Genomic DNA, 25,145 nt, shown 5'->3' with positions numbered 1-25,145 from the left:
TTTTTGAAAAGTTGAACAATAAATGCTTAAGTGTACCACGTTCCACACCTTACTCAGTTGGTTAACAATTAACCCAACGATAATTATGTATGTACAACACACACGGTCAAAAACATCACACTGCACTATCGCTATACCTGCGGTTACCAACGGTAATGCTGAACGGTAACACTTTGGCCTCGATACTATATAAGCCTTACTCTGTATACGCGTTGCTTAAAGCTACGACTCCGAATTTGTAAACCTACCAGCCTCATTCAAATTATTACGCAATGTTTTGGTTTGACGAATCACTTCCCGTGATGTTTCTGACTAAACAGTGAAAATGCAGTCAGTATTTCTTAGCAGCTTTGATAACGTACACAATGTGCTTACATAATCACAACTTTAAATTCAATTTGTTTGTGTATCTCTGTTGTAACGGGCGTTATTGTGCATGTGCAGCGGCCAGAATAGCATATATATATATCGGTCGGAACGGATATATCACGACAGTGGCCATAACCAGTTTTTTGATACAACGAATAAAGTTTATAATACACAACAGACACATAGGAAACGATGCGTTCCCAGAGCCTTTATACATTCCTTGTGATGAAGTATACGTGACCTTAAGGGAACGCTTTAACATGACCAAAACGAAGGCAATTGTTAGTTACAGTTAATCTTTTATTCCTAGTGTACAACATTATTGTTTATTCCCTATAAATATTTTAATTATTGCCAGACTTCTGCAGCACCAGCACATGTGCGTATTGATCTTCAAAGTTCACTTCGAACTCATCTGAAACTTCATCCCATCTGTAATGAAGGTACTTGTCTCTCGAACAAATCTTAATTAAACCAGCAGCTTCAAGTCGATCAAGTTCGTTGTAAAAACGAACTTTGTAATCTTGCATAAGCCTATCGAATCGAACTGTGGCAATTAGGTAAGAAAGAGGTTTTAAAACCCTCAGAACATCCTAGAAGATAAAAAAAAAACTGTTTTAATAACTACGAACTTGCTTGTTAATGGTAGAATTCAGATTGCAAAAATATTCGGTGACAGTGTAGGCCGGTACCTCTAGACAATCTGATTCAATATGATGTTTTGTAAACGAACTAACACTGACAACCATGTCGAACGACTGATCCGGATACGGAAGTGGGTTTGAAGAAGTTAGAAGGTGTTTGGTTTCATCGCTGAAATACATAAAATATGTTTTTGTTGCACGAAAACGCAAAGAGAGCGTATTATTTTTGGGCACGTTGTCACCATATAGATTATTCGTCGATCAATTGTTCTTGTTGTTTGTCATAACGGCACAATACAATGAGTAGCTTATGTCTTTATCGGTCATTACTAGGGCTGTGGAAAAGTTAACGGTTAACCGGTTAACCGAACCTATTCGGTTAACCGCCAACGAAAAGTTCAAGTCGTTAACCGAACTATGACGTCATAGGGCATAAACGTATATCAAAATCTGTCATATTTACACGAAAGGCACGTGTTCGTGTTCGTTAATTGTTGTTTTGCAATAAGACAGAGTGCGCAGGGACGCTGTTGCTTTGATCGTGCCCTACAACGGCGATTACGCCATCAATCTTGATTGTTAATACCGCAGGCTAACTAGTTTTGCAACATTATATTGGTGTAATACACAACTTAAATGTTTTCCTCGGCCAAGCAGCATGTTTATTACGAAAAAGTAGGCATTCACACGTGGATTCAAGCATCATAATAGCGATTGTTTGACCTGGCAATTGATTACGACATAATAGCAATTCACACGTTAATAACTGGGTCATAATTGCAATTCACACGTTGATTATTTAGAGAGCAGGTGTTTTAAAACAGGTTTGAATACGAATAAGAAAGCATTACTTTGACCTTAAGAACGTTTGCCCGTGTATTGCAAGCATAGTCCATACGTTCGTCGTAAAGTTGCCTTTAAATTCGCGAAAGAAAAGCGATAAACAAGACGCTTTTATTAGGATTACACTTGTATCGGTTAACCGGTTAACCGGTTAAAACTGAACGGTTAACGGTTAAACAAAAATTGGGAAAATCCACAGCCCTAGTCATTACCAAAACATTTCTCATATATAACTTGCACTTTTAGGTTTAATTGAAGAATATGTTGACCTAAATATATGCAAAATAACAAGAGATCAAAGATCTAATGGGGGAGCACGTATTAAATTAAGTAGCATATTATTAATTAATCCTTTTACAACGGTCGACTACGCTCGATCAAAAACAAATCAGAAGTAATCAACAAAGCGGTTTTCAGTCGCCGTTGGTTTATGTGGAGCAGTAGGTAGAATGCATTTATACATGTAATATAACTGATGAAGACTTTATGTTGTATAAGGATTGAGGGATTGGTAAGAATATGTGTAAACACGCTTTGTACAACTCCAGTACCCTGTGTTGACTTGTAAACTTACATTAGTTAACCTTGTCGTCGCTTAAAAACGTTTTTTTTGTTTTTGTGAGTTTGGATAAATCGGAATCACGCAGTAATTAAGTAAAGTTAGAAGTTAGTGTTATTCATATGATGTTTAATTTAACATAATGTTTCAATTACAATTAATGATAATAATAAGGCATGAAAGTAGTGCATTTCATGCGTCCCCACTTAAATGGTAATAGTTTAATTCAGTCGTGAATCGTTGTGAGGATTTCTTATCTCACCAACACCTTATAACCGCTATGTAAAATAAATAAGGAAAGTAATCGTTAATTAATCGCTAATCATGCGGTTTAAATTTGAAAATTTAGTCCAAAAATTATAAATATATATTATAATTTGATTTCAATCAAGAGAAAAAATGCTAGAATTAAGATTGAGATAAGTGTGGTGTGTGGAAAAGTCGCGTAAAGAAAACAACAACAAGAATAACTGTTCGACGAAAAAGTATCTATCTGACCACTAACGTGTTCAATTACCGAGCATGTAAAGTTTATTGAAGTTCACGAAAATAAATATGTTAAAGCAATACCAAGGTTGATTAGTGAAAGTTTGCAATACAACATGTGGTCCAAGACTTTTAAAAATATACGAATTTAAATTTAACAATAGAGAAGATGCTCACAGAGCTACACTTATATAACGTGCGAGTTGGTTGATGTTACCTGTATGTACCTTTCTCCATTGCAAGCTTGAGCATTCCGGCTGACCCATCAAGCGCGCTTATGTTACCAAAGAAACCAGCACGGCGGAGGGCGACACCTGAAAGTCCAGTACCTGGAATGGTCCGAAAAATTTTCGCGCGATATCTAGTAGGGTGGGGAAAGCTGGGGCACCTTTCAATCTATTTCTCGTCCCATTTGGTAGTAAACAAAGAACATTTAAAGAATTATAAAACTTTATCCTCAAGGCTCCCATAGACCGTTGATAATTGTTTAAAACACTATGACCCTACTATCACCAGAGTTTTTGATACTACCTGTTCCAAGATCCAACAGTTTGAAGTGTTCCATTTGTTCACGTGATACGAGCGAAGCTGCTTTCTGTGCGGCAACATCAGGCGCGTTGTACGTCATACTTTTCATGTCACTCTCCCAAGTTTCACAATTTTCGATGTAATGTTTTTGTGTAGCTTTAGGATTTTGAATTAATAAATTAATTTAAATATTGATAAAATAAATTAACCCTTACGACTCACATATACTGTTGTTAATGATTTAAAAGATGATCAGGGTATTTGATTAAACGTTTTTTGCTGGCCTTATAAGTTGTCCAAGAAGATTGTAATAATGATCCAATTAAGCATTTAGTTGTTACCTCTTTGAACACTTTACAATAAAAATGTACAAAACGTATGCATTTACCTGCAGGATTATCATCAGCAGGGGATATGCTGATTATCCTTCCGTACGCTTCGTTTAACCGTTTGTTGGCCATGTTACATTTATAGTAAACTTTGTTTTATACATTTGCTGAAACGAACAGTCGTTAGTCATGTCTTGTGCAACACATACGACAAGTAGGCCTACAGTACACCGCCCTATCGCCATAGCCGCGATGACTAACCGTGTTGCTCCAGACAACCGTCACAGTTTAGGCTCGCTGCTAATCCTTTGCCTGTATGTTGTCCTACTTTCTACTTCGAACCCGGTTTTTTTACCATACGTCTCAGAGGCCCGTTTGATCAAAACAACTGTTATATGTATGCATCTTATTGAAACGACTTCGTGATGTTTTGGTTTGACGAATCACTTCCCGCGATGTTTCCGACTTAAAATGCACTCTGCATATATACCCCAACATTTTTGGTAACATACATAATGTGCTTACATAGTCATAACTTTACGTTAAAGTGGATACCCTTTAAATTAAATATAAAAGTACCCATGCTATATAGGTTTAAGTAAGATCAGACTTTTTTCTCATCCCATTTAAAAGTAAGCAAAAAATATTTACAGAGTTATACAGGCAGCAGACGCACAGGAAACTGTGCCTTACCACAGTCTTTGTGCAAAAGCAATGCGATGAAATATATACGAATCAATACGATATAGTAGGGTTGGGGAAGATGGGACACTTTGTCAAACGAGACTTTTTTCCCATTTCCCTCACATTGCAGTTTTGTTGGTTTTTATTGCTATATTTTCAAAGGTTTTCTTTTAATTAAAAATTTATACCTCAGGGGTTATTGAAGTACAATATGTGACAATTTTGATTTTGAAAATATTTGGCAATATGAACTTAAGTGTCCCATCTTTTCCACCCTACTATAAGTCTTTCCATTAAACTAATGAGTTTATTTCATTTTAAATTGTTATAATGAATTCTTCACCACTCCAAACCTAGGGGTAGACGCCAGAATTAGAGGATGAACATTTATTGAATTATTGTCATTTTACTGTTTCGGCGAAAACCTTGTAAATGACAACTCTCCTGGATTCCGATTTCCCTAAATTTTAATATATTATTTTTGATGATAAATACAACCAAAAAACGTTGAAAATTGTTTTGGGGGGGTTAAACCATTAATTGACCCAGCGGCGTTTTAAGATATAGAAGAACTCCGAAAGGCCTGTATGTGGGCCCCCTTCTTTATCACTACATCTGGTGACCCGTAAAACAACACTATTGGTGCAAATAGACGTGATTAAAGGGAAAGCTCCAACTAGCGCCGTAGAAGCAAAAAAAAATGGCTTAAACCCCTCCCTTTCTACTTTAAAATCCCGTTTTACAAACTTATTTAAATGTTTAAATTACCACGTAGGCTACGTTGTCATGTTATTGGGTTACGACGGCGAAGCTTATTTTGCGACGTAACAACAGTTTATATGTGGTTAATTTTCTATCGGGTATTATAGTGGGCCCTTAATTCGTGTGCCCTTAATTCGTATTTCTATGGCTCTGGGCATCACTCGACCAGAGCCATAGAAATACCGAGTAGTCCAACCCATTGTTACGTAAAACACAAATTGAACGGCAATTTGGGTCCAAAATAACACAGTAGGTATAGGGAAAATGTATGTTTTTCGGTAAATTGCAGAAAAATTTGGGCCTTAAAACAAATTTAAAGGTTGAAAAATGTAAAAAACATGTGTTATTTGTTTTCTGTGTCAAAAAAAGTCAAAAATTAGAATTAGAAGCGGTTGATTTTCGACATTTTAGTCATTTAATGCGGCTAAATTTATACATTTTTTATAAAAAATGTTTGGTAAGGTAAATAGAAGCTGTTTTACACCTTCCTACAATAGGAAAACACAAACAAAACTTAACAAGTTCGTTTAAACCCATTGTCAAAGTCACCACTTTTGCTCTATTTTGGACACACATAGACGGCAGTTGGACTACTCGGTGTTTATACGACTCTGCACTCGACTTTAGTTTTGCCGAAAAAATCTGCTGAAATAATAGCTTTTTTATTTTTTTAACAATCACGTTTAGCCTTTTACCCTTTTTATATGTATTACGGCACTTATATGCTGATTGCACTTAATTTATATTATTTAAATAGTTTTGGTGCTAGTGAGGAATCCTCCCCCCTTGCCTATAGAACCAGTTTCCCTCCCCTCCTTGCCCTCCACCAGTTTCCCTCCGTCCCTTCATCAATTCCCTACCGTCCCTCCACTTATTTTAGATAAAAAATAGTTTCCCTCCGTCCCTCCACCATTTTCCTACCGTCTCTCCACTTATTTTGAGTGAAAAATAGTTTCCCTCCGTCCCTCCACCAGTTTCCCTCCGTCCCTCCACTTATTTTGAGCGAAAAATAGTTTCCCTCCGTCCCTCCACCATTTCCCTATCGTCCCTCCACTTATTTTGAGCGAAAAATAGTTTCCCTCCGTCCCTCCACCAGTTTCCCTCCTTCCCTCCACCATTTCCCTACCGTCCCTCCACTTATTTTGAGTGAAAAATTGTTTCCCTCCGTCCCTCCACTTATTTGAGGTAAAAAATAGTTTCCCTCCGACCCTCCACCATTTCTATACCGTCCCTCCACTTATTTGAGGTAAAAATAGTTTCCCTCCGTCCCTCCACCAGTTTCCCTCCGTCCCGCCACCATTTCCCTACCGTCCCTCCACTTATTTTGAGTGAAAAAGAGTCTCCCTCCGTCCCTCCACCAGTTTCCCTACGGTCCCTCCATTTATTTGGGGTACAAAATAGTTTCCCTCCGTCCCTCCGCCAGTTTCCCTCCGTCCCTCCACCATTTCCCTACCGTCCCTCCACTTATTTTGGGTAAAAAATAGTTCCCCTCCGTCCCTCCGCCCATAGGGTTTAAGCAAAGGAATTATTGTTTCCCTCCGTCCCTCCATTTTGCTTCCTTCCCTCCTTTTAGTAAACCAAGGTGATCCTAGAATACAGATATTATAGCGGCCATTTTCGATACCTTCTACTGGTGCCACCAACCTAAAATTTGGACACTGTACTAACTAGACCCCAGCGGTACCGATTCTGAAATCAAAAATTTAAAATTCGAAAAAATATTAATTATGAATATTAATATTCGTCATAAAAACATATTTATAGAATTTTCGCACGCACCAGCTTTGAATATGTTGTAGCGCTACTTAATAGCTACAAAATGAAACATTAATTTTTTCAAAAAAATGGGGGCTTGGGTATGAAATATTAAAAAGTATGACCATAACTTGAATCATATAAATATCAAATTTTCAATTTTTTTTGCAAAAATATAACTTACGCATACATCTATGTTGGTCACTAACATACCATGCCCATTAAAAAAATAATTAATTTTAATTTTTTTTTATTATGAATATTAATATTCGTCATAAAAACATATTTATAGAATTTTCGCACGCACCAGCTTGGAATATGTTATAGCGCTACGTATTAGCTACAAAATGAAACATTAATTTCTTCAACAAAATGGGGGCTTGGGTTCAGAATACAGACAAGTATGAGTCAAATATCTCAAATCATATAAATATTAAATTTTCTAAAAATATTCGCGAAAATATAACTCACGCATACATCTATGTAGGTCACTAACATATCATTCCCATTAAAAAAATAATTAATTTTAATTTTTTTTTAATTATGAATATTAATATTCGTCATAAAAACATTGTTATAGAATTTTCGCACGCACCAGCTTGGAATATGTTATAGCGCTACGTATTAGCTACAAAATGAAACATTAATTTCTTCAAAAAAATGGGGGCTTGGGTTCAGAATACAGACAAGTATGAGTCAAATATCTCAAATCATATGAATATTAAAATTTCTAAAAATATTCGCGAAAATATAACTCACGCATACATCTATGTAGGTCACTAAGATGTCATTTCTGTCAAAAAAATAATTAGTTTGAATTTTTTTTAATTATGAATATTAATATTCGTCATAAAAACATATTTATAGAATTTTCGCACGCACCAGCTTGGAATATGTTATAGCGCTACGTATTAGCTACAAAATGAAACATTAATTTCTTCAAAAAAATGCGGGCTTGGGTTCAGAATACAGACAAGTATGAGTCATAACTATAATTCCTTGTTCATATATTTTATTTGCACGAACGCAAAAATTATACATATAATAAAAAATAATATAATAAACAGTAAATACGTACATTCAAATGTGATGCTTTGAATTTAAATAAAGTCTTCGACTGCCGCACCATTTACTTTATCCTATCCGTACGTAAGTATAGAAGCATCGAGAATTTAATTTATTTGTTTCAATTAATACAAAAGGTTTTTTGTTCTTGAAGCCTCTAAGATTAGGGTCTTTAATTGATATGCTCGATCCAATTGTATCAGACGACAATGAATGGACTAAAGGAAGGCTGATAAATTTTGTTTGTTTGTTTTAGAAGTAGAGGCTCAAGATCGCTATCGCCTTCACGATAATCTTTGCACCTCCGTTATTTAAATTGGCGAATGTGTTCATCTTTGGCATTTATAGAGTTTTAACGTTGTTGGTAAGTTCCACCAGGAAAGGAGTTTTGTGCAGTTGTAATCCAAACACTTTACTCTTCTATTATTCCACAAACTGATACGATGCAGAATTAATAGAAGAGTAAAATGTGAGGAATAGTGACCAAAGATTTAGTGATCTCCTCTTTGTGTGTTCGTTGATCATCGTCGGATACCTGTAGAATATAACTGAAAACACACAGTTAGGCAGTAAACAAATTATTCAGAACAATTGATACAAAAACAATTAACGCCGATACGTTTAGCCTCCTTCGGTATTTCCTCAGCGACGCAGTCAAAATGGAGCCATGTCTTGCACTTAGAACAACAACAACAACATGTTATTGCAAAACAAACAACTTTTGTTTTTTAAGTTTGAATAAAAAAAAGTCAATAAACGGTAAAGTGACATAAGTTATACGAATATTCTTCACAATATTTGACACCCATCCCCGCACCAAGTTAAGGAAATTAATGTTTTACTTTTTAGTTATTTAGTGGAACTATTAGATTTCCGATTTTAATTTGAAACAAGATGGTATTACTATGCTTTTATGACGCAGTGCATAGACTTTTCCGCATTTATTTATTTTTGTGAATGACATTTACGTCGATTTATGCGCGTATAATTTTCGCGTTCGTGCAAATAAAATATATGAACAAGGAATTATAGTTATGACTCATACTTGTCTGTATTCTGAACCCAAGCCCGCATTTTTTTTTTGAAGAAATTAAAGCTTCATTGTTTAGGTATTACGTAGCGCTATAACATATTCCAAGCTGGTTCGTGCGAAAATTTTATAAATATGTTTTTATGACGAATATTAATATTCATAATTAAAAAAAAGTTAAATTTAAATATTTTTTTAATGGGAATGATATGTTAGTGACCTACATAGATGTATGCGTGAGTTATATTTTCGCAAAAAAATAAAAAATTTGATATTTATATGATTTAAGTTTTGACTCATACTTGTCTGTATTCTGAATCCAACCCCCCATTTTTTGAAGAAATTAATATTTCATTTTGTAGCTAATACGTAGCGCTATAACATATTTGAAGCTGGTTCGTGCGAAAATTCTATAAATATGTTTTTATGACGAACATTAATATTCATAATTAAAAAAAAGTTAAATTTAAATATTTTTTTAATGGGAATGATATGTTAGTGACCTACATAGATGTATGCGTGAGTTATATTTTCGCGAATATTTTTAGAAAATTTAATACTTATATGATTTGAGATATTTGACTCATACTTGTCTGTATTCTGAACCCAAGCCCCCATTTTTTTTAAAAAAATAATGTTTCATTTCGTAGCTATTACGTAGCGCTATAACATATTCCAAGCTGGTGCGTGCGAAAATGCTATAAATATGTTTTTATGACGAATATTAATATTCATAATTAAAAAAAAATTAAAATTAATTATTTTTTTATTGCGAATGGTATGTTAGTGACCAACATAGATGTATGCGTAAGTTATATTTTTGCAAAAAAAATTGAAAATTTGATATTTATATGATTCAAGTTATGGTCATACTTTTTAATATTTCATACCCAAGCCCCCATTTTTTTGAAGAAAAAAATGTTTCATTTTGTAGCTATTAGGTAGCGCTACAACATATTCAAAGCTGGTGCGTGCGAAAATTCTATAAATATGTTTTTATGACGAATATTAATATTCATAATTTTTTCGAATTTTAAATTTTTGATTTCAGAATCGGTACCGCTGGGGTCTAGTTAGTACAGTGTCCAAATTTTAGGTTGGTGGCACCACAGAAATAAAAAATAATAGAACGCGCATCTCTAATGTCGGCAAAGGAGAGAGGTGATACATTCGCTCTCTTTCGCGGGTCGTGCCCGTTTACTATTGCAGTCAATAAAATCGACGGCGTTTATCTAGTGTTTCTTGATTTTTAGACTTAATTTAAAGTTATAGTGTAAAACAACTATTTTCTAATATGTATATATTTCTAACAAACCGTTTGTTTAAAATTTTTAATTAAATTTATTAAATAATTAAATTTCCTAAACAAGTGGTAAACTGTAAGCATTAACTTACTAAATAACTAAACTGGCCAAATAAACTTGAATAGCTGGTGTATTTGTGAAATAAACAGCTAAAACCTTTCAAAAATACTGTGCGCCTATCTTTTACAATGGAGACGAAGCGAAATGGGGACAGAGTTGGCGGTCACGTGAATAGAAAAAAGAATATATCACGGTTTTGGGCAGTTGCGCGTTCTACTCTTTTTTATTTCTGTGGGTGGCACCAAAGTTAGTATAGACCAAGTTAGGAAACGGCGCTCGTGTCCGCCATTACGGAGCCCACAGAGCGTGAATCGCCTATACAAATGCATGTTTGGCATGTGTTTATTTAGTTCTTGTAAGCGATACAAAGCTAGAAAACACGTATAGCGGTTGTTTTAACATTTAAAATATATTTTCTAATATAAATCTTGTTATATACTATTAAATCTAGGAATTAATGTGAAGTAAATTAATATTTTGACTGGTTTTCGGCGTACAGTGTGGTTTAACCGGGTACTTTACGTTGGCGATTAAGACTAGCATCAATCAGCTTAGTTTACATAATAGTATATGATCATACCTACGAATCTACAGAGCCATTCTTTACTACATTTATAATCCAACATGAGTAATCCAACACATCTTTACTACATTTATAATCCAACATTTCATAAAGACCCGTAACGCAAAAAAGGTAGCTTACTAATTCAAGCAGAGGACCAAAAATAGTAACTTAGTATTGTTTTCCTCAATGTCGCTTCGATATTAGGCAAATTTTACACAGATACCTTAAGTTTCGTTGCCGGGTATACGTGTTAAGTTTGTGAGTCAAAAAGTAAAATCACGGCAATTTACATGCAAAACTGCAGCTAGATACACCAGTTTATGGTAATGTTATGCGTTTGTATTTATGGTAATGTTATTTTTGTTTGTATTTTTATATTTTAAACATGTTCTTTTATGTTTTTGGTTAGTAAACCTGATATTTTCTGTTTTTTTACTCTTTAATCGATTGAGTGTTCAATAAAAGTTGATTATTTTTGTGAGGTTTATTATTGTGATAAGATATAACATTAGTAGAAAGCCATTTTTACGCGCAGAAGTGCTTGGTTTTTAAAAAATCGCAATATTTAAACGAAAAACAGCACCCAGCAATGATAAAATGCTATGCCGTGGGCTCCGTAATGGTGGCGACTATGACGTCATAGACGCGAAACAATGGATAACAAGACTCGTTGTTCTACAATCCGTTTCCTAACTTGGTCTATACTAACTTTGGGTGGCACCAGTAGAAGGTATCGAAAATGGCCGCTATAATATCTGTATTCTAGGATCACCTTGGTTTTTAGTAACGGTATTTTCCCTCCTTCCCTCCGTCCCTCCCTTCCCTCCTTTTAGTACTCAGTTTCCCTCCGTCCCTCCTTTTAGTGTTGTCCGCACCATAGTTTTTTTGTTACAAGGCTAATGAGTTCCGCCAATTCTTGTGTTGTGAATTTTGGCGAAATTGCAGAATCTACTCTTGAACTATATAAAACTGCCGAACCTTCATCTGCATTCCGGTGTTTTGCGGTTCGTTCTCAAACACAGTGCATTTTTATATTGTACCGAGCACTTAAAGCTTTCCGATATGATAAGGCTTACGAAGATTACAAAGAAGGCCTGGACATCATTTTATTCCCTGATTGGTACAAACCAAGTAACGCCAATTATGTAGTTACAGAAGAAACAATTGCTGTATCAGTTTGTAAATCTACAACATCCCAAGAAGAAGTGTTTTCGGAAATTTGGGATGGCAAACCAGGTGACTGTGTACGTGGCCCTAAAGATTGGGAACTCAAGATATTGAAAAACGATTTTTTCTGCACAGAAGGTTTAAAAACTGGTTTCCACTATACCATAACAAGTGGAAAATTTGAATTAACCGTTAGAGGTCATGGAAAGCATGCACAAGCCTGGCAAGCTGCTAAAAATTGTGAATTAAATAATCTCTGGCATTTAAAATCTGAACAAAACAAGTCAATGAAACAAGCTACACAGGACAAATTTAAACAGGAAACAAAAATAATTAGGTCTTTAAGAGATTCAAAAGACGAACCGATAAATACAGATATGCTAAACCAAGTAAGCACATCCATTGACCCTCAATGTGATCCTTACAAAGAGTTGTTTGAAGGAAGTATAAGCATGCACAAAGAGAATTTGGATGGTTTAAAAAATGAGAGTACAGTTAACAGTGCAAGTTATCCTACTCTAAAATTGATGAATATCAATTGTGATTCAAATGGATTGAATGCTGTGTTTAAAACGGGATTTAAAGTAATAAGAGATCTGATAAAACTTTCATGTGTGGTAGACCTTGAGGGGAAAATGATCCAAAATGAAGATTTCATGAAACAAATGCTTAAGCATTATAAAGAAGAATCAGAATATTTTGAACAACATGGTTGCACTGACTATCCAATATCAGCTGTAGATGGGTTAAAAAAGTTGGGGACTACTGATCAACCACTGGCAGATTTTTTCGATACTTTTTCTGATTTGGAACTTGCCTATAGCAATTATTTTGCAAATAAAACTAGTATTGAACCAACAACGCCAACCTTTGAGAAAGAGTTTAAGTTATTTCTAGAACGAGTTAGAATTGCTAATGAAAAAGTATGGCAATCAAGCTTGCTTTTCAAAAAAGGCAAATCTGAAAATCTAATTATTGGTAAATGTTTTAATAGGCAACTAAGAGTTCTAAATGTCCACCTGCTACAGATTCTTTTTGCATTGCTTACTGGGTACAATTGGAATCCCAATAACATTGTATCTAGCTTTATTGAGGAACTATTGAAAGATAAACGATATAACATTGGGCCGAAAGATGAAAAGCCCTACATGCCTTTTCACAAAGAACTACAAAGGCTGTGTGGTGTATTATCCGAAACCCCAGACTGTCAGTGTCCAAATTTGGAGTGGTTTTATAGGCAATGTGTAAATGCAAAATTGGAGAAGAATTGGTTTACAAAACTCCAAAGATCAGTTGGCACCTTACTAGGCCAATGGAGAAAGTTTAGTGAAAAGGTTGGTTGTGATCCTTCAAAGCTCTCGGATTCTCAGAGGCAGGCAATTGGTTTAAATAAAAAAGATACAGAGAAAATATTGAATAGGTGGTTCACAAGAGCACCACCACTAAGCATCATAGAAGTGGAATTGGCTACTACAAATGGTTCAATTTCTTGTTACTGTTGGAGTGGGACAGAAGAAAAAGATAATCCCTTTTTTTATACCCTTAACGATACACATATTCCAATCATCCTGGGAAGTCCAGTAGAGCTTGTGAATGATTGATAAATGTAAACAAAGTTACAGTTATAAAGCTAAAATTTATTTTTCAGAAAAAAATGTGTTGTAGCTTACAAAAATTAGTTTTTTGAAAAGTTTAATAATTTTATATTTATACTCTGCCAAGGCTGCTATCTTATTATTTCATTTAATAGAAATAAGTGCCTTACTGCTTTTACTAGCAAATGTGAGAAAAGTTTGATCTAAAGTAAATTTGGGTTCTAATTTAGAAATTTCATTTGACTAAAACTTTATACATTTGTTTTATAGTTTTGATATGTCAGGCAAATCACTTTTTTTATAATTGTGCTATGTTGTGTCAGTTTTAAAGCTAGAAAATGTAATTACTTCATATAATATGAATAAGTTGTTTATGCCAGGCGTAATATAATATCGCATTGCTGTTCATTTGTTCAGTATAATGAGTTTTAGCTTATGATGAATATTTACAAATTCTGTCTTAATTTTTTTAGTTGAAAAGTTCCACGAGTATAACTCATTATAATCTTGAAAATTCAATTTTTTGAGATGTTTTATCATGATATATAGTTTGTGTTGTAGGCCTACTGTTTTTGTTTTTAATAGAACAATTTGTTTTTACTGTAATATGCATTTTTTTCAAGTTTCTCTACCAACCAAGGATCAAGAAGTGTCATATGTTTACCTATGCCACGCAGACACTATTTTGATGCTATTTGTGCTGTTAATGAAAAGTTTATTGCATGAAATTCAATAATCACTCTAGTGCAGTTTTTTACCTTGTTATTCCGTTTTGTTTTTTTTGTAGTGCAGCTTTTACCTTGTTATCTGTCGATTAGGTATTTGCAGTGTTTCGGTTTAATGCTAACAGCATTTAGTGATTATAAATGGCAACTGCAACAATCTCCTTGTATGTAAAATAATATATACTATAAAATGACAATTAAGCAAGCATCAATAATTAAAAAACCTAGTGATTTAATCTATATTCAAGGTGTTCTCGAATATGAGTTCCTTCACCAAACTAGGATAAATAAGTGTCATTTGCACTACATCATGTCGATACTATTTTAATGCTTTTATGTGATTTTTAATGTGAAGCTATTTAATAACCACTGTAGATCGTAGTTTTACTTTTGTGTTCTTCATGTTTTCATCATATTCTTGTGTTTTGATATAATACTGTTGCCGCTTGGCAACTAGTATTCCAGTGATAATAAATGGGAGCTATACAAAACATCGCCTTGTGCAAAAAATATAATTCAAGTATTTAGAAAATAAGACAGTTGAATAAGGATCATTAACCCAAATAAAGTGATTTAATCCGTTTATTGATCGATAATAAGCAGAATAGAATTCTCACATTTAAGATTTGCTACAGGCCTACAGCAAAACATTATTTTGCAGAAACTTGGTTTCCTATTTTTTAGTATTGTGGCACATGTGTTGCTTCACTTGCTTGTAAATTCTAATTAAGTGTTCACAAAACAGGGAATATTAGGATTGTGGTGTTAATTGTAAATGTTTCAAAATTCAGTTTATTTTATGTTTTTAAATTTAATTTTGGACCATTGAATTGTGGCTGGTACCCGGGTTGTAACGACTGTCGTTGCGCGGGGAAAAAACAAGTAACATTCTTTAACATTTGCCACAGTACGCCTACTCGATATTAGCAAAGGGCAAGACTTTCTATCAAATTGAAGAAACACACGATCCAAATACTTCAGTGGATTTAGTTAACGTTCAATATTTTATCTATTAAAGTTCAATTCGTTAAGTGTAAAATACGCTTTTAAACCGTAGAACGTTATGAGACCATACCAACGTATGTCGAGTGTTCTTCAGCCGAAAGCATGACGCACTGCTTTAGTTACAAAGAACTGTGTTAAATAACCTTTACATTACGTTTTGCATGCACAAAGGCGAAACTGAGTGTTTGAAGAATGAAGGTATTTACAGCTTATTACGTAAGTTGCATTATACAGTTATCTCAAACAATATAGTGTTGCTAAAGACCTAAAAATATCGTGTATTTATGTATTACTAATCGTATTTGTTTTAAAGCTTTTATTTTATAGGTGGCATTATAAATGTAAAGCTAAAAATGTTAGTATATTTTTAAAAATATTAAATTGGTTGATTTGAAATATGCGATTAGTAATACTGTTTGAGGTAATAATATACACAGGAAATAGCACCAGTTTCACATTGTTCGTGTTTAATATATTTAACCAATATTTTTCAAAACTAACAATCCATGCAGCAGACACAATATTAAATCTCGTAGATGATTTCCTTAATTATTTTGCTGCATGACTGAGAAACTAACGTTTCGATTGTGTAAGCTGCTTACATCGTGGCACCCACCGGAGGTGCTCACCAGGATGTTCTCTGTGATGACATACGGACGTTATGCTGCTCGTGCAGTAGCTAACAGTTTAAGTCCAGAGCATTTTAATGGAATCCCGTTTGTTCCTCGGGATCCTCGAGGCATCCAGAGCAGTTCTAGATCATCACCAAACTCAGGTATCTGTTTGGTATTGAGAAGCGAGTGGGGCTAAGTAATATTGTGGGGTTACTAGCTATACTGCAGAATATGGCAATGAGGAGATCTCACCCACATACATTTGTTAAATATTTGCATGAAAATACTCAATTTCATGCATCGCTAAGAAATCATATTTCATTCAGATACAGATTTGGTTTGTTCTTTAATTATTTGCCATGCTTTGGACAATTATGCTGTGTCTAACAAAAAGTTAGAAACAAAAACATGCATGCGAGCTGTGACTGCCATGGGCTGTGCCAGTTCCTAGCAGAAGCCAATCTGCAAAGTAGCATTTTGTGTTAATAGACTGTTGCTTTTTGCTGTACACTCCGCCACAGATAGGCTGATACCAAACTGAATTAGTAATTTTGTTGCAAAAGGATTAGCTATATTGCATTCCAAATATATTCATAAAAGAGGGTTCCATCATCCTAATTAAATAGGCAGTAATTTAGTTATTCTATTCTATATTTAGGAATTCTATACCCCTTCATGTTGCATGTCATGTTGTCTGACAGTTACTAATTGACAATTTAATGTCACATTGCCAAGATATTGATTGAAAACACCTATTATATTTGCAGCCACATCCACACACTTGTGTCGTTTGGTCTCTGCTGTTTCTGGTTTTTCCAAGTTTGATTCCCCGATACGAAGAACCTCACGAATCCCACCCAGAGCAGTTTCTTTGCTTGACAAACGTTTATATGGAGATGATGCTTGCTTTGTTACTTACTATAAAGCTGCTGATGTTTTAGGTGAATTATTTCATTACCAGCACTGTGCAGCAGTGATTTCCAAACTGGTGCTAAAAATAAAACTAATTACTATTAAACCACAGCTGAATTAGGTGTTAAAAAATCATAGTAAAGTAAAGGCTTGTTCAACAGTGAAATCTCAGAATCAGTGTGATTTAATATTTAATCCTGTATAATCAACTTATATTGATTTCCAGTTTCCAATAATATTTTTAGTTTATTAAAAATGTTTTAATATATATAAATCATTTTAATTTGCATTGAAACTATGAAACATTGTTTAAAAGGTTAAAACCATTCATTTGGTTGCATTTTTATTTTGCCAAATGGTATTACTGCATTATACTACAAATGTCTTGAAATCCCTAGTTCATGCTTGAATAAATACATTATTGCAATTCTTTTATTTCCTTTATAGGAGTAGCAGATGGTGTTGGTGGGTGGAGAGCATATGGAATTGATCCTTCACAATTTTCAAAGAAATTAATGGATGCTTGTGAAATGATGGTGAAAACTGGACGCTTTGTACCAAGTCAACCTGCTGATTTATTAGCATCAGGATATAATGAACTTTTACAAGATAAAGTTCCCCTTGCAGGTACAACTGCTGATTCTGATACATTGTATATTCATTGAAAACAATGGTAAAAAATAAAAATTAATCGTGTTGGCCCATTTTCTAGCAACATATTAATGTTAATGACATTAAGTGTTTCATTCTATTATGTTAAAGTTAATTTTGATTAGGTTGATAAATGTATATATAACTGCTTCGTTAGCATTTATTACCTATCATGTATTTCCTATTTGTTACACACAAATAGTTTCAAAGATGATGTCATAAATTTCAATAAAACTGAACAGTTGACAAATATATTTATTTATAGATAGTATTATGCTAATTAAATGACGTTAAGTCAACTTGTTGTTCAAATATGTTCAGTTTATTTATTAATGTAATTTTAGTACAATATAAACAGTGAGTATGAGATAATAATATAACCTTGAAATTTTTTACAATAAAGAAAATAAGAAGTTGTTACAGTTTAGTTCTAAGCAAAAAAGTTGTTATATACTACAGCTTATAGCTTGTGCCATTTAGGGCTATTAATTTATTATTTAGGCTGTATATTAAATACATATGTATTCTTACGTTTTGTGATTGCAATGTGCAGTAAACTTAACTTTAAGGACACATGTGTTTGTATTAGCCTACTGTTACAAATAGAGATTAAATATTGCATGTTAAACTTAACTATGTATAAAAATAATATAAATTTATAAAAGTTAACTGTATTCTATATATTATATATATATATATATATATACCCTATAAAAGTTTTTTGTACACAATCTTTTAAATGGATTTTAGTGCCACTTTTCATGTTATAATCACTGTTAGGCAAGATACATAAGTCTTAAGGTATTTTAAAGTTAAAGATGACGTTGTTTTAAACAGGAAGCAGCACTGCATGTCTGGTGGTGCTTGACCGTAGCAAGCAGACCTTACACACAGCTAATCTTGGTGACTCTGGTTTCATGGTTGTACGCAAAGGAGAAGTAGTGCATCGTTCAACTGAACAACAACATTTTTTCAACACTCCTTTCCAACTCTCTGTACCGCCAGCTGAGCACAGAGAAGAAGTGTTAAATGATGCGTGAGTTCTTTGCTAATTACTTGCTGTCGAAGTTAAATTATGCATGTTAATTTAAATTAAATAAAAAAAAACTAAACAGTTTCCTTTAATTTCCCTAGAGAAAAATCTCCCAGTTCGCTGTGGCTTTCTGTATTAGTTGTTAAGAGTGCAACTTTAGAGCTACTTGTTGTATTGATTTTTTTCGCATTGGGCTCTTACATTTAACATTAGCTTACCATGTAATCATCAGTAATATCCACATAGTATGGCATCATTTTCTACGTGGTGTGTACGCTATTGGTGTCATCAGTCATATTGCACTACTCTCATTACTCAGTCAGTGATGTTATTTATCATTCACTTTGTTTACACCAACGTTTCTTGATATAAAAGCAATACACTCTTATTTTTTTAAATTTTATTCTTTTTATAAAAATACCAAAACTACAAAATAGTCTTTGAAAAGAACATGATGTTTAATACATCAAATTAGAGGTGGTAGTTCTATAACTCAACACAAGTCCTAAGGAATGTACTTCACTGTAAGTTAATATTCTACTAATAGAGCCGAGGACGCCGATACTACGTCGTTTGACCTTGAGCTGGGTGACATTATATTAACAGCCACTGATGGTTTGTTTGACAACATGCCAGACCATGCTATACTCAAGGAACTAGCAAGGCTTAAGGTTATTAACTTATTATCTATCTTATAGTATTCCTCATGTGTAAACCTTTTGATTTTTTACAAAGTGTTGATATTTTATTATTTTGCATAAAATGGGTCATGTGTTATAATTACATATTTAAATATGATAAATGGCTGAACAGGTAAATGTATTCATAGTATGATGATTGAGATTTCTTTAAATGGTAATTAAATACGCTATATATATGTAGTTGTACATATATTATTCATTTAAACCTTACAAGCTTAGTAGTTTTACTAAATGGTCATTCATATTTAATAACAGGACAACCAATATGAAAGCATAAAGCAAACTGTTTGGAATATAGCAGAGCAAGCAAGGGACTTGTCTTATGATCCAGATTATCTTTCACCTTTTGCTAAACAAGCAAGAAAGAATGGCTACCCTGTTACAGGTATACAATTTTAACTTCTTGGGCTAATGGGCCAAATTATGCATGATTTTCAGTTCCTATGGATTTGAAAACATGCCACATAGTACCTAACCCATATAGAGTAGATTAGTAATTCTCAAGAGAACTTCTACTGTCAATGTTAGAAATTATAAATCAAAATAAGCGTGGTTTCTCAATCGATTCCTTAGGAATTTTGTTTCTTGTGCTACCACATGGCCCTGTTTTAGCATAAAAAAAATATGTGAAAGTACTACTTTGTATTAGTTTGGAAAATTATTATACTAAGTGAATGAACCTAACTTTATCCTCTCGTGGTGGGAAAACAACAGCCAGTATAACATGGATGTTATTTTTCATACACCTCGTGGCGGCAGAGTTACCACGTGTATAAATTTGCGAATGGTTGTTTTTCTGTAATGTTGACAAGTAAGTCAACCCATTAGTGACCACTTAGTTTAAACAATTGCTGGTAAATGTCTTAGCCGAGAACATACACCAGGATGGTAGCAGCACCGATCCTTGAACCCATTACCTCTGGGTTAGAGGCAGGCGCGCTAACCACTGTGCAATGGCGTTGGATAAATATTATTATTGAATATTTTACATTTATCAATATTCAATATTATAAAACTACTTACCAATTTCAGGAGGAAAGCCAGACGACATAACTATACTATTATCAATTGTGACCGGCGATTAGACCAGTTCTACATTAAACAAAAATTCGCAAACAGACCATCACATTTCATCCAATGGTTCTGCCTCACCAAACTCGCGGGTTCAATATCGATGAGTCGTAACGAGGCGAGTCAGCAGAAGATAGCACCCTCTTGCTTGGTTGTTGTTTTACAGATTTCTCTGTATGTCCCACCTGCACCACATGGCGGACAATTTTTATTTTTAGATGTTTTATTTTCAATGTTTAAAGTAAATTTTTAATGTGCTTGATCAAGGTTGGTCAAAACAAAATTATGTTAAAAAATTTGTAGAAAAAAAAATCTGGCAAGTTCCTGCATTTATTTGCACTGATATTAGGTATGATAGTGCATGCACTTGCGAACCTAAAATAATGTCGAAACACACTTCAGTATTAGCGGTTCAGTTAATGAACAACTGTGCAAAGTTTTGAAAGATTTTTCAGTTTTTTTTAACTGCCTAATGGTTCAACTTCCGTTAATATATTGCAAAATTCCAACAAAGACATTTGCTTTGTTTTCACAATCTTGTCATATAATATTGTTATTATTGTTGTTGCTTTATGATTGGACCTACACGTTCGATTTTTTTCTTCTATGTTGTTTTATGAAAAAAAAAACTGTTGTGCTGTTTGACTCTTGATGATACTGCACACTTTCTGTTATCAATCGTTTACTATGGTAAATTTACTAAATTACATCACAGTCTCTTGTGTTGTAGCAAGGGACTGTTTGCTTTACAAGCGTTTCCTGTGTTGTCTGTGGCGTCATAGTGAGCTAAATTGCGTCACAAAACTCGCACACAACACATACAGTAGTAACCGCAGTGTAGTGACTGTATCACGCGCACACAACAAACCATTCAAAACCATTAACTAAGATTCTGGTAATTTTGTGGCTTTATAGAATCGTTCTGTATACGTATTCATTGTACGTGCAGTCTGCTTGTTTTTACCTTAAATTATATTTCCAACCAATATTTGTGTTTTTAAATATGTACTTAAATAAGTCATCTTATTTAAGTGATATATAATGGAATGCGCTGTACATTATGATCTATGGTATGACGGAGCACGAAGTTTAAAACCAGCAGCACAATGCAACAGGTAATAGGCGTCGCTAATTTTAAACACGTTCCAAATGCAATGCTTCAATAGAGCAGTTTGAGTGGCATTCCAAGAGCTATAGTCGGTGCAGTGGCAGACTTTGACCTTGTAAATATTCCAACGCAGTTAAGAGGTCGAATACATGCACGACATTTGTAATTTAAAGCTATCAAATAGAGGACTTTACGTGTAACTTGAGAGTTAGTAAAACAGAAGCATTCTTTGTGAACGAATTGCGTAATACTCGCCACAGCCAGCTTGTTTGTGTTGCTTTCGCAGGAAGGTGGTTTAGAGGCACAATTTATTCCTTGCTGTGAATTTTAATTCCCTGAATCGAGTCGACGGCTTCCGTTATCACAACAATCGTTCTTCTTTGGCTTGAAAAGGAACGAGGCGTCCTCGGCAGCCCGGGGTTGCCGAAAGGTCAGCACGAGGAAAAAGGCGATTTCTGTGCGTTGATCACTTCGTTAACCGTCTGTGCTTTATATCCTATGCTTTCTGCAGTGTGCGTCCACAGCGAATAGTTTGGTTCAGGAAAATAAGCTAATTAAAAGGAAATGCTACAAATACGGCGTAAAATAGACATCTATAAAAGGCAGCTGGTATTTTGATTATGTTTGCCATGACGTTGGTAATATAGGCGCTCTTTAATTAGATTTGCCAGCCCGATGCTTCAGTGTTAACATAGTTTGTTTACCCATCTCAGACGTTTCGTTCGGTCTGTTTTACCCGACCGCTTAAACTAATATAATCATGGTATCTGTTCCTGATTGTCTGGAAAGAATATCTGCAGTGCTGCAACTGGTTGGACGGCTGGAAAACAGCACAGGTTCGCCACCTGCTAGCAAGCGAACTGTTGCAAATCTTCCTGTCATTGTAGTCAATAAGGATCATACTGGTAAGTCCGACGTATGTTACTTTAACGTAATATTGTTTACAAACTTTTTTTGATATTTGTTTTTTATTAATGTACGTTTGCAAAAGTATTGATATCAGTAAAGAAACGAAATAAAGCTACACAGCAACTCTTATTACACATGAGGTAGTTCATGTATTTCCCGAGTGCGGCTGACGGGTATTGACGTTCATTGTAGCATGCTGGTAAGTATCAGCAACCCCATCGACGTGCCACAGACTTTCTCAAAACATGAACTGCGCATGACCCTGTCGCGAACACGGTCAAGTAACGGTCAAACGCCACGAGCGAAACGAACCCGCTCGCGCGCACGGCGTAAAGTTTAAACAAAACTTGCGATTTTACGATGGTGCTCCACTTTATTGTCCTTTTGGGAAACGACGCCGCGAGGGGTCGACGAAAGTTCACTCGCTACGAGGCTAGAGTTACGCAGATCAATATTTACTCTGCTGGAATTTAGATACAAAGCTCCAATTTCTTCATCATAACGATCACTGTCACTATTGAAAAGATTAATGTTTATTGCAGGCTTGAAATCGTGCCTATTTACCCGGTAAATATAACCAGAATGACTCTTACTTACCAAAATAACCTGAAACCGCGACCGTGGGTCTATAGACCGTCACCGTCTGTTTAGTTTTGCTTACACGAAGAATCTGTTCCGTGTCACCGAAGGGTCACCATCTCTCGAATCAGTCGCCCATGGATAAAATCGTGACTTGCGGAAAATAAGTGTCAATAATATCAGGCGTTAAACGTTGTCAGAGTTTATTTCCCACAAGCAACCATTTTAAAACGTGCAATTGTGTAACTTAATACAATGAGTTGAGGTAAACATCCGACAATTAGATCAAAATCAAACTGTTATCATATATTGTACAGCGTTTTGGGATCAATCAATAAGCGTCGAATATGAAATGTAATACCCGGGATAAAGACGACAGATTAAAATCCCTAAAGCGTGAGAAAGTGCCTTTATTTAAGCGCCGCGTTCTTTATCCGTCGGCGGTAATTTAATCACGAATAGGTGAAGAACAATCCAATAACAGTCTCACCTTTGCGTGATCCCGGTTTCGTAAACCGCTACTTCGGGTATGAACTCTGTATCTCGCTTCACACAGTTTACGGCGGTTAGGTTTCCAAGAAAATTTGCCATCAACAGCCACGGAAATAAGGCGTTTCCATCAGTTTGAACGATCAGCGCTCGTCATCTCTTGTTTGTAAATCTCCCTGACTTTACACAGTGGATAATTTCGAGTGAATTCCATGAATGTATCGGTTGCTTGTTTTTGTTTGCGCTATGTTCGCCCAACGGCAGTCACGACTGCCCTGGAACGTGGACTTATATTTGTCTATTTCCGCGAACAACTGCTTCGAATACAAACAATCGCAAGCGGACAATTTTCGCTCTTTTGATTTTCCGCCACGCAGAGCAAATGACGTCAGCGAACAAAAACGTTTTCTCCATCGATTAAGATTAGCTGCGGAAAATAATCTTGGACTTTCGTATATATTGAACTTTGGTATGTGTATAAACACGCCAAACCCGCAACCGCTTCGCACTCGACTTTGGGTGCCATCATATCTCCTTTGACATAATCTGCGTAGATTTTTGGTCTGATTTTTTTCCGGATTAGCGTTGCTTCAAGCAATTCCTCTATATTATTAGATACCTTATCGCGGTACTTGTGTACAAAAGCAAGTATTAAGGACATTATTAACATATTTCAGTATATTACCTTCATATTTAATTACAACCTATTCAAAATCCATGCATTCCGTATCATTGGTTGTGGTTGAACGGTCGTGTTAATAAAACGTTACTCGGTAAAATGACCGGACACAAAGAACGGGTTAATTACTCAGCGAACCAAGTCTGCGGATTATCTTCTTTTATTCCTGCTTTGTCGGCGCCAATTCCGAGAAAGAACAACGAATAGTTAATGCCTGACGATTGGCCTCGGGCCTCCTAATACGATTCTGTATAAGTATATTATTCAGACTAATTATACGATATGGGTTCCGCATATGTTTAATAACTTATATCCATGTATAGGGGACGAATGCCAATGCTCGGTTTGCATGGAAGAATTCGAAGTAGGCCACAATGCAACCAAGCTGGGTTGTTCCCACGTATTCCACGTCCATTGCATTAAGCTCTGGTTAGAGCTGGTGAGTGACACTCCTGTGTTCCCACACTTTAAAGCCGTAATTTAACACGTCTTAATATTCCCCTAGCACAGCACGTGTCCTATCTGCCGAAAACCGGTCGACGAATTCCCATGCAGACCCGGAACTACAAACGTACCTATGACATCACAAGCTAGTGGTTCGTCCACCTCAAATGAACAACCGCGCTTTTACTCCGACAATTTCACACCGTTCTATACGTACACTTGAGATATTTACAAATATTGTACATGATTTGAGAAGTTCACTACGCCGTCTTTTATAGACAGTAGAAATGGATTTGCAGTACGCCCGCTCGTTTTTTTGCGGGAAAATCATTGTGCTAATAAATTGCCTATTTATTTTTCAAGCTGCTGTTGTATCACGCCCGAATACATGCTTGAGCATTTCAAATGTTATTTTTTATTTTTTTAAGTAGCGTTCTGTGAGAATCCTCTTTGAAGACCACAACCACATAGAAAAAGAGC

The 25,145-nt window shown here is 35.0% G+C and overlaps 4 protein-coding genes and 2 long non-coding RNA genes across 7 annotated transcripts; 3 read left to right on the top strand and 3 right to left on the bottom strand.

Annotated features, from left to right (window-relative positions):
- Positions 1-650: 650 nt before the first annotated feature.
- Positions 651-4,289, bottom strand: LOC149736396 (uncharacterized). The gene is made up of 5 exons (XM_089876898.1): positions 3,818-4,289; positions 3,433-3,585; positions 3,119-3,230; positions 1,062-1,182; positions 651-962 (listed from the first exon to the last, which is right to left on the bottom strand). The coding sequence occupies exons 1-5, from the start codon at positions 3,888-3,890 to the stop codon at positions 714-716; spliced, it is 708 nt and encodes a 235-aa protein (XP_089733024.1). The 5' UTR covers positions 3,891-4,289; the 3' UTR covers positions 651-713.
- Positions 4,290-6,774: 2,485 nt separating this feature from the next.
- On the bottom strand, positions 6,775-8,953 carry LOC149736395 (uncharacterized). The gene is made up of 3 exons (XR_016384918.1): positions 8,038-8,953; positions 7,719-7,752; positions 6,775-6,893 (listed from the first exon to the last, which is right to left on the bottom strand). It is a non-coding gene; the product is annotated as an uncharacterized LOC149736395 (long non-coding RNA).
- A 1,843-nt stretch (positions 8,954-10,796) lies between these two features.
- LOC149736394 (uncharacterized) lies at positions 10,797-14,961 on the top strand. The gene has a single exon (XM_089876798.1). The coding sequence runs from the start codon at positions 11,883-11,885 to the stop codon at positions 13,749-13,751; it is 1,869 nt and encodes a 622-aa protein (XP_089732924.1). The 5' UTR covers positions 10,797-11,882; the 3' UTR covers positions 13,752-14,961.
- A 994-nt stretch (positions 14,962-15,955) lies between these two features.
- LOC149736393 (protein phosphatase PTC7 homolog) lies at positions 15,956-21,445 on the top strand. Its single transcript, XM_089876808.1, has 7 exons — positions 15,956-16,250; positions 16,857-17,030; positions 17,449-17,628; positions 18,490-18,688; positions 19,233-19,356; positions 19,642-19,771; positions 20,419-21,445. Exons 1-7 carry the CDS (start codon positions 16,037-16,039, stop codon positions 20,469-20,471), a joined length of 1,074 nt encoding a protein of 357 aa, XP_089732934.1. The 5' UTR covers positions 15,956-16,036; the 3' UTR covers positions 20,472-21,445.
- LOC149736392 (uncharacterized) lies at positions 21,079-24,237 on the bottom strand. 2 transcript variants are annotated; one of them, XR_016384917.1, is made up of 3 exons: positions 23,544-24,231; positions 23,072-23,206; positions 21,079-22,988 (listed from the first exon to the last, which is right to left on the bottom strand). It is a non-coding gene; the product is annotated as an uncharacterized LOC149736392 (long non-coding RNA). The 2 variants fall into 2 exon arrangements; XR_016384916.1 differs by having other exon boundaries at positions 23,072-24,237.
- Positions 22,109-25,071, top strand: LOC149736391 (E3 ubiquitin-protein ligase RNF115-like). Its single transcript, XM_089876834.1, has 3 exons — positions 22,109-22,470; positions 24,545-24,660; positions 24,727-25,071. The coding sequence occupies exons 1-3, from the start codon at positions 22,326-22,328 to the stop codon at positions 24,886-24,888; spliced, it is 423 nt and encodes a 140-aa protein (XP_089732960.1). The 5' UTR covers positions 22,109-22,325; the 3' UTR covers positions 24,889-25,071.
- Positions 25,072-25,145: the final 74 nt, after the last annotated feature.

This window comes from Ciona robusta, chromosome 4 (assembly GCF_009617815.1).
Source record: "Ciona robusta chromosome 4, ASM961781v2".
NCBI classification, from domain to species: domain Eukaryota; kingdom Metazoa; phylum Chordata; class Ascidiacea; order Phlebobranchia; family Cionidae; genus Ciona; species Ciona robusta.
The sequence above is the reverse complement of the archived record's forward strand: the minus strand, read 5'-3'. Positions and strand labels throughout refer to the sequence as shown.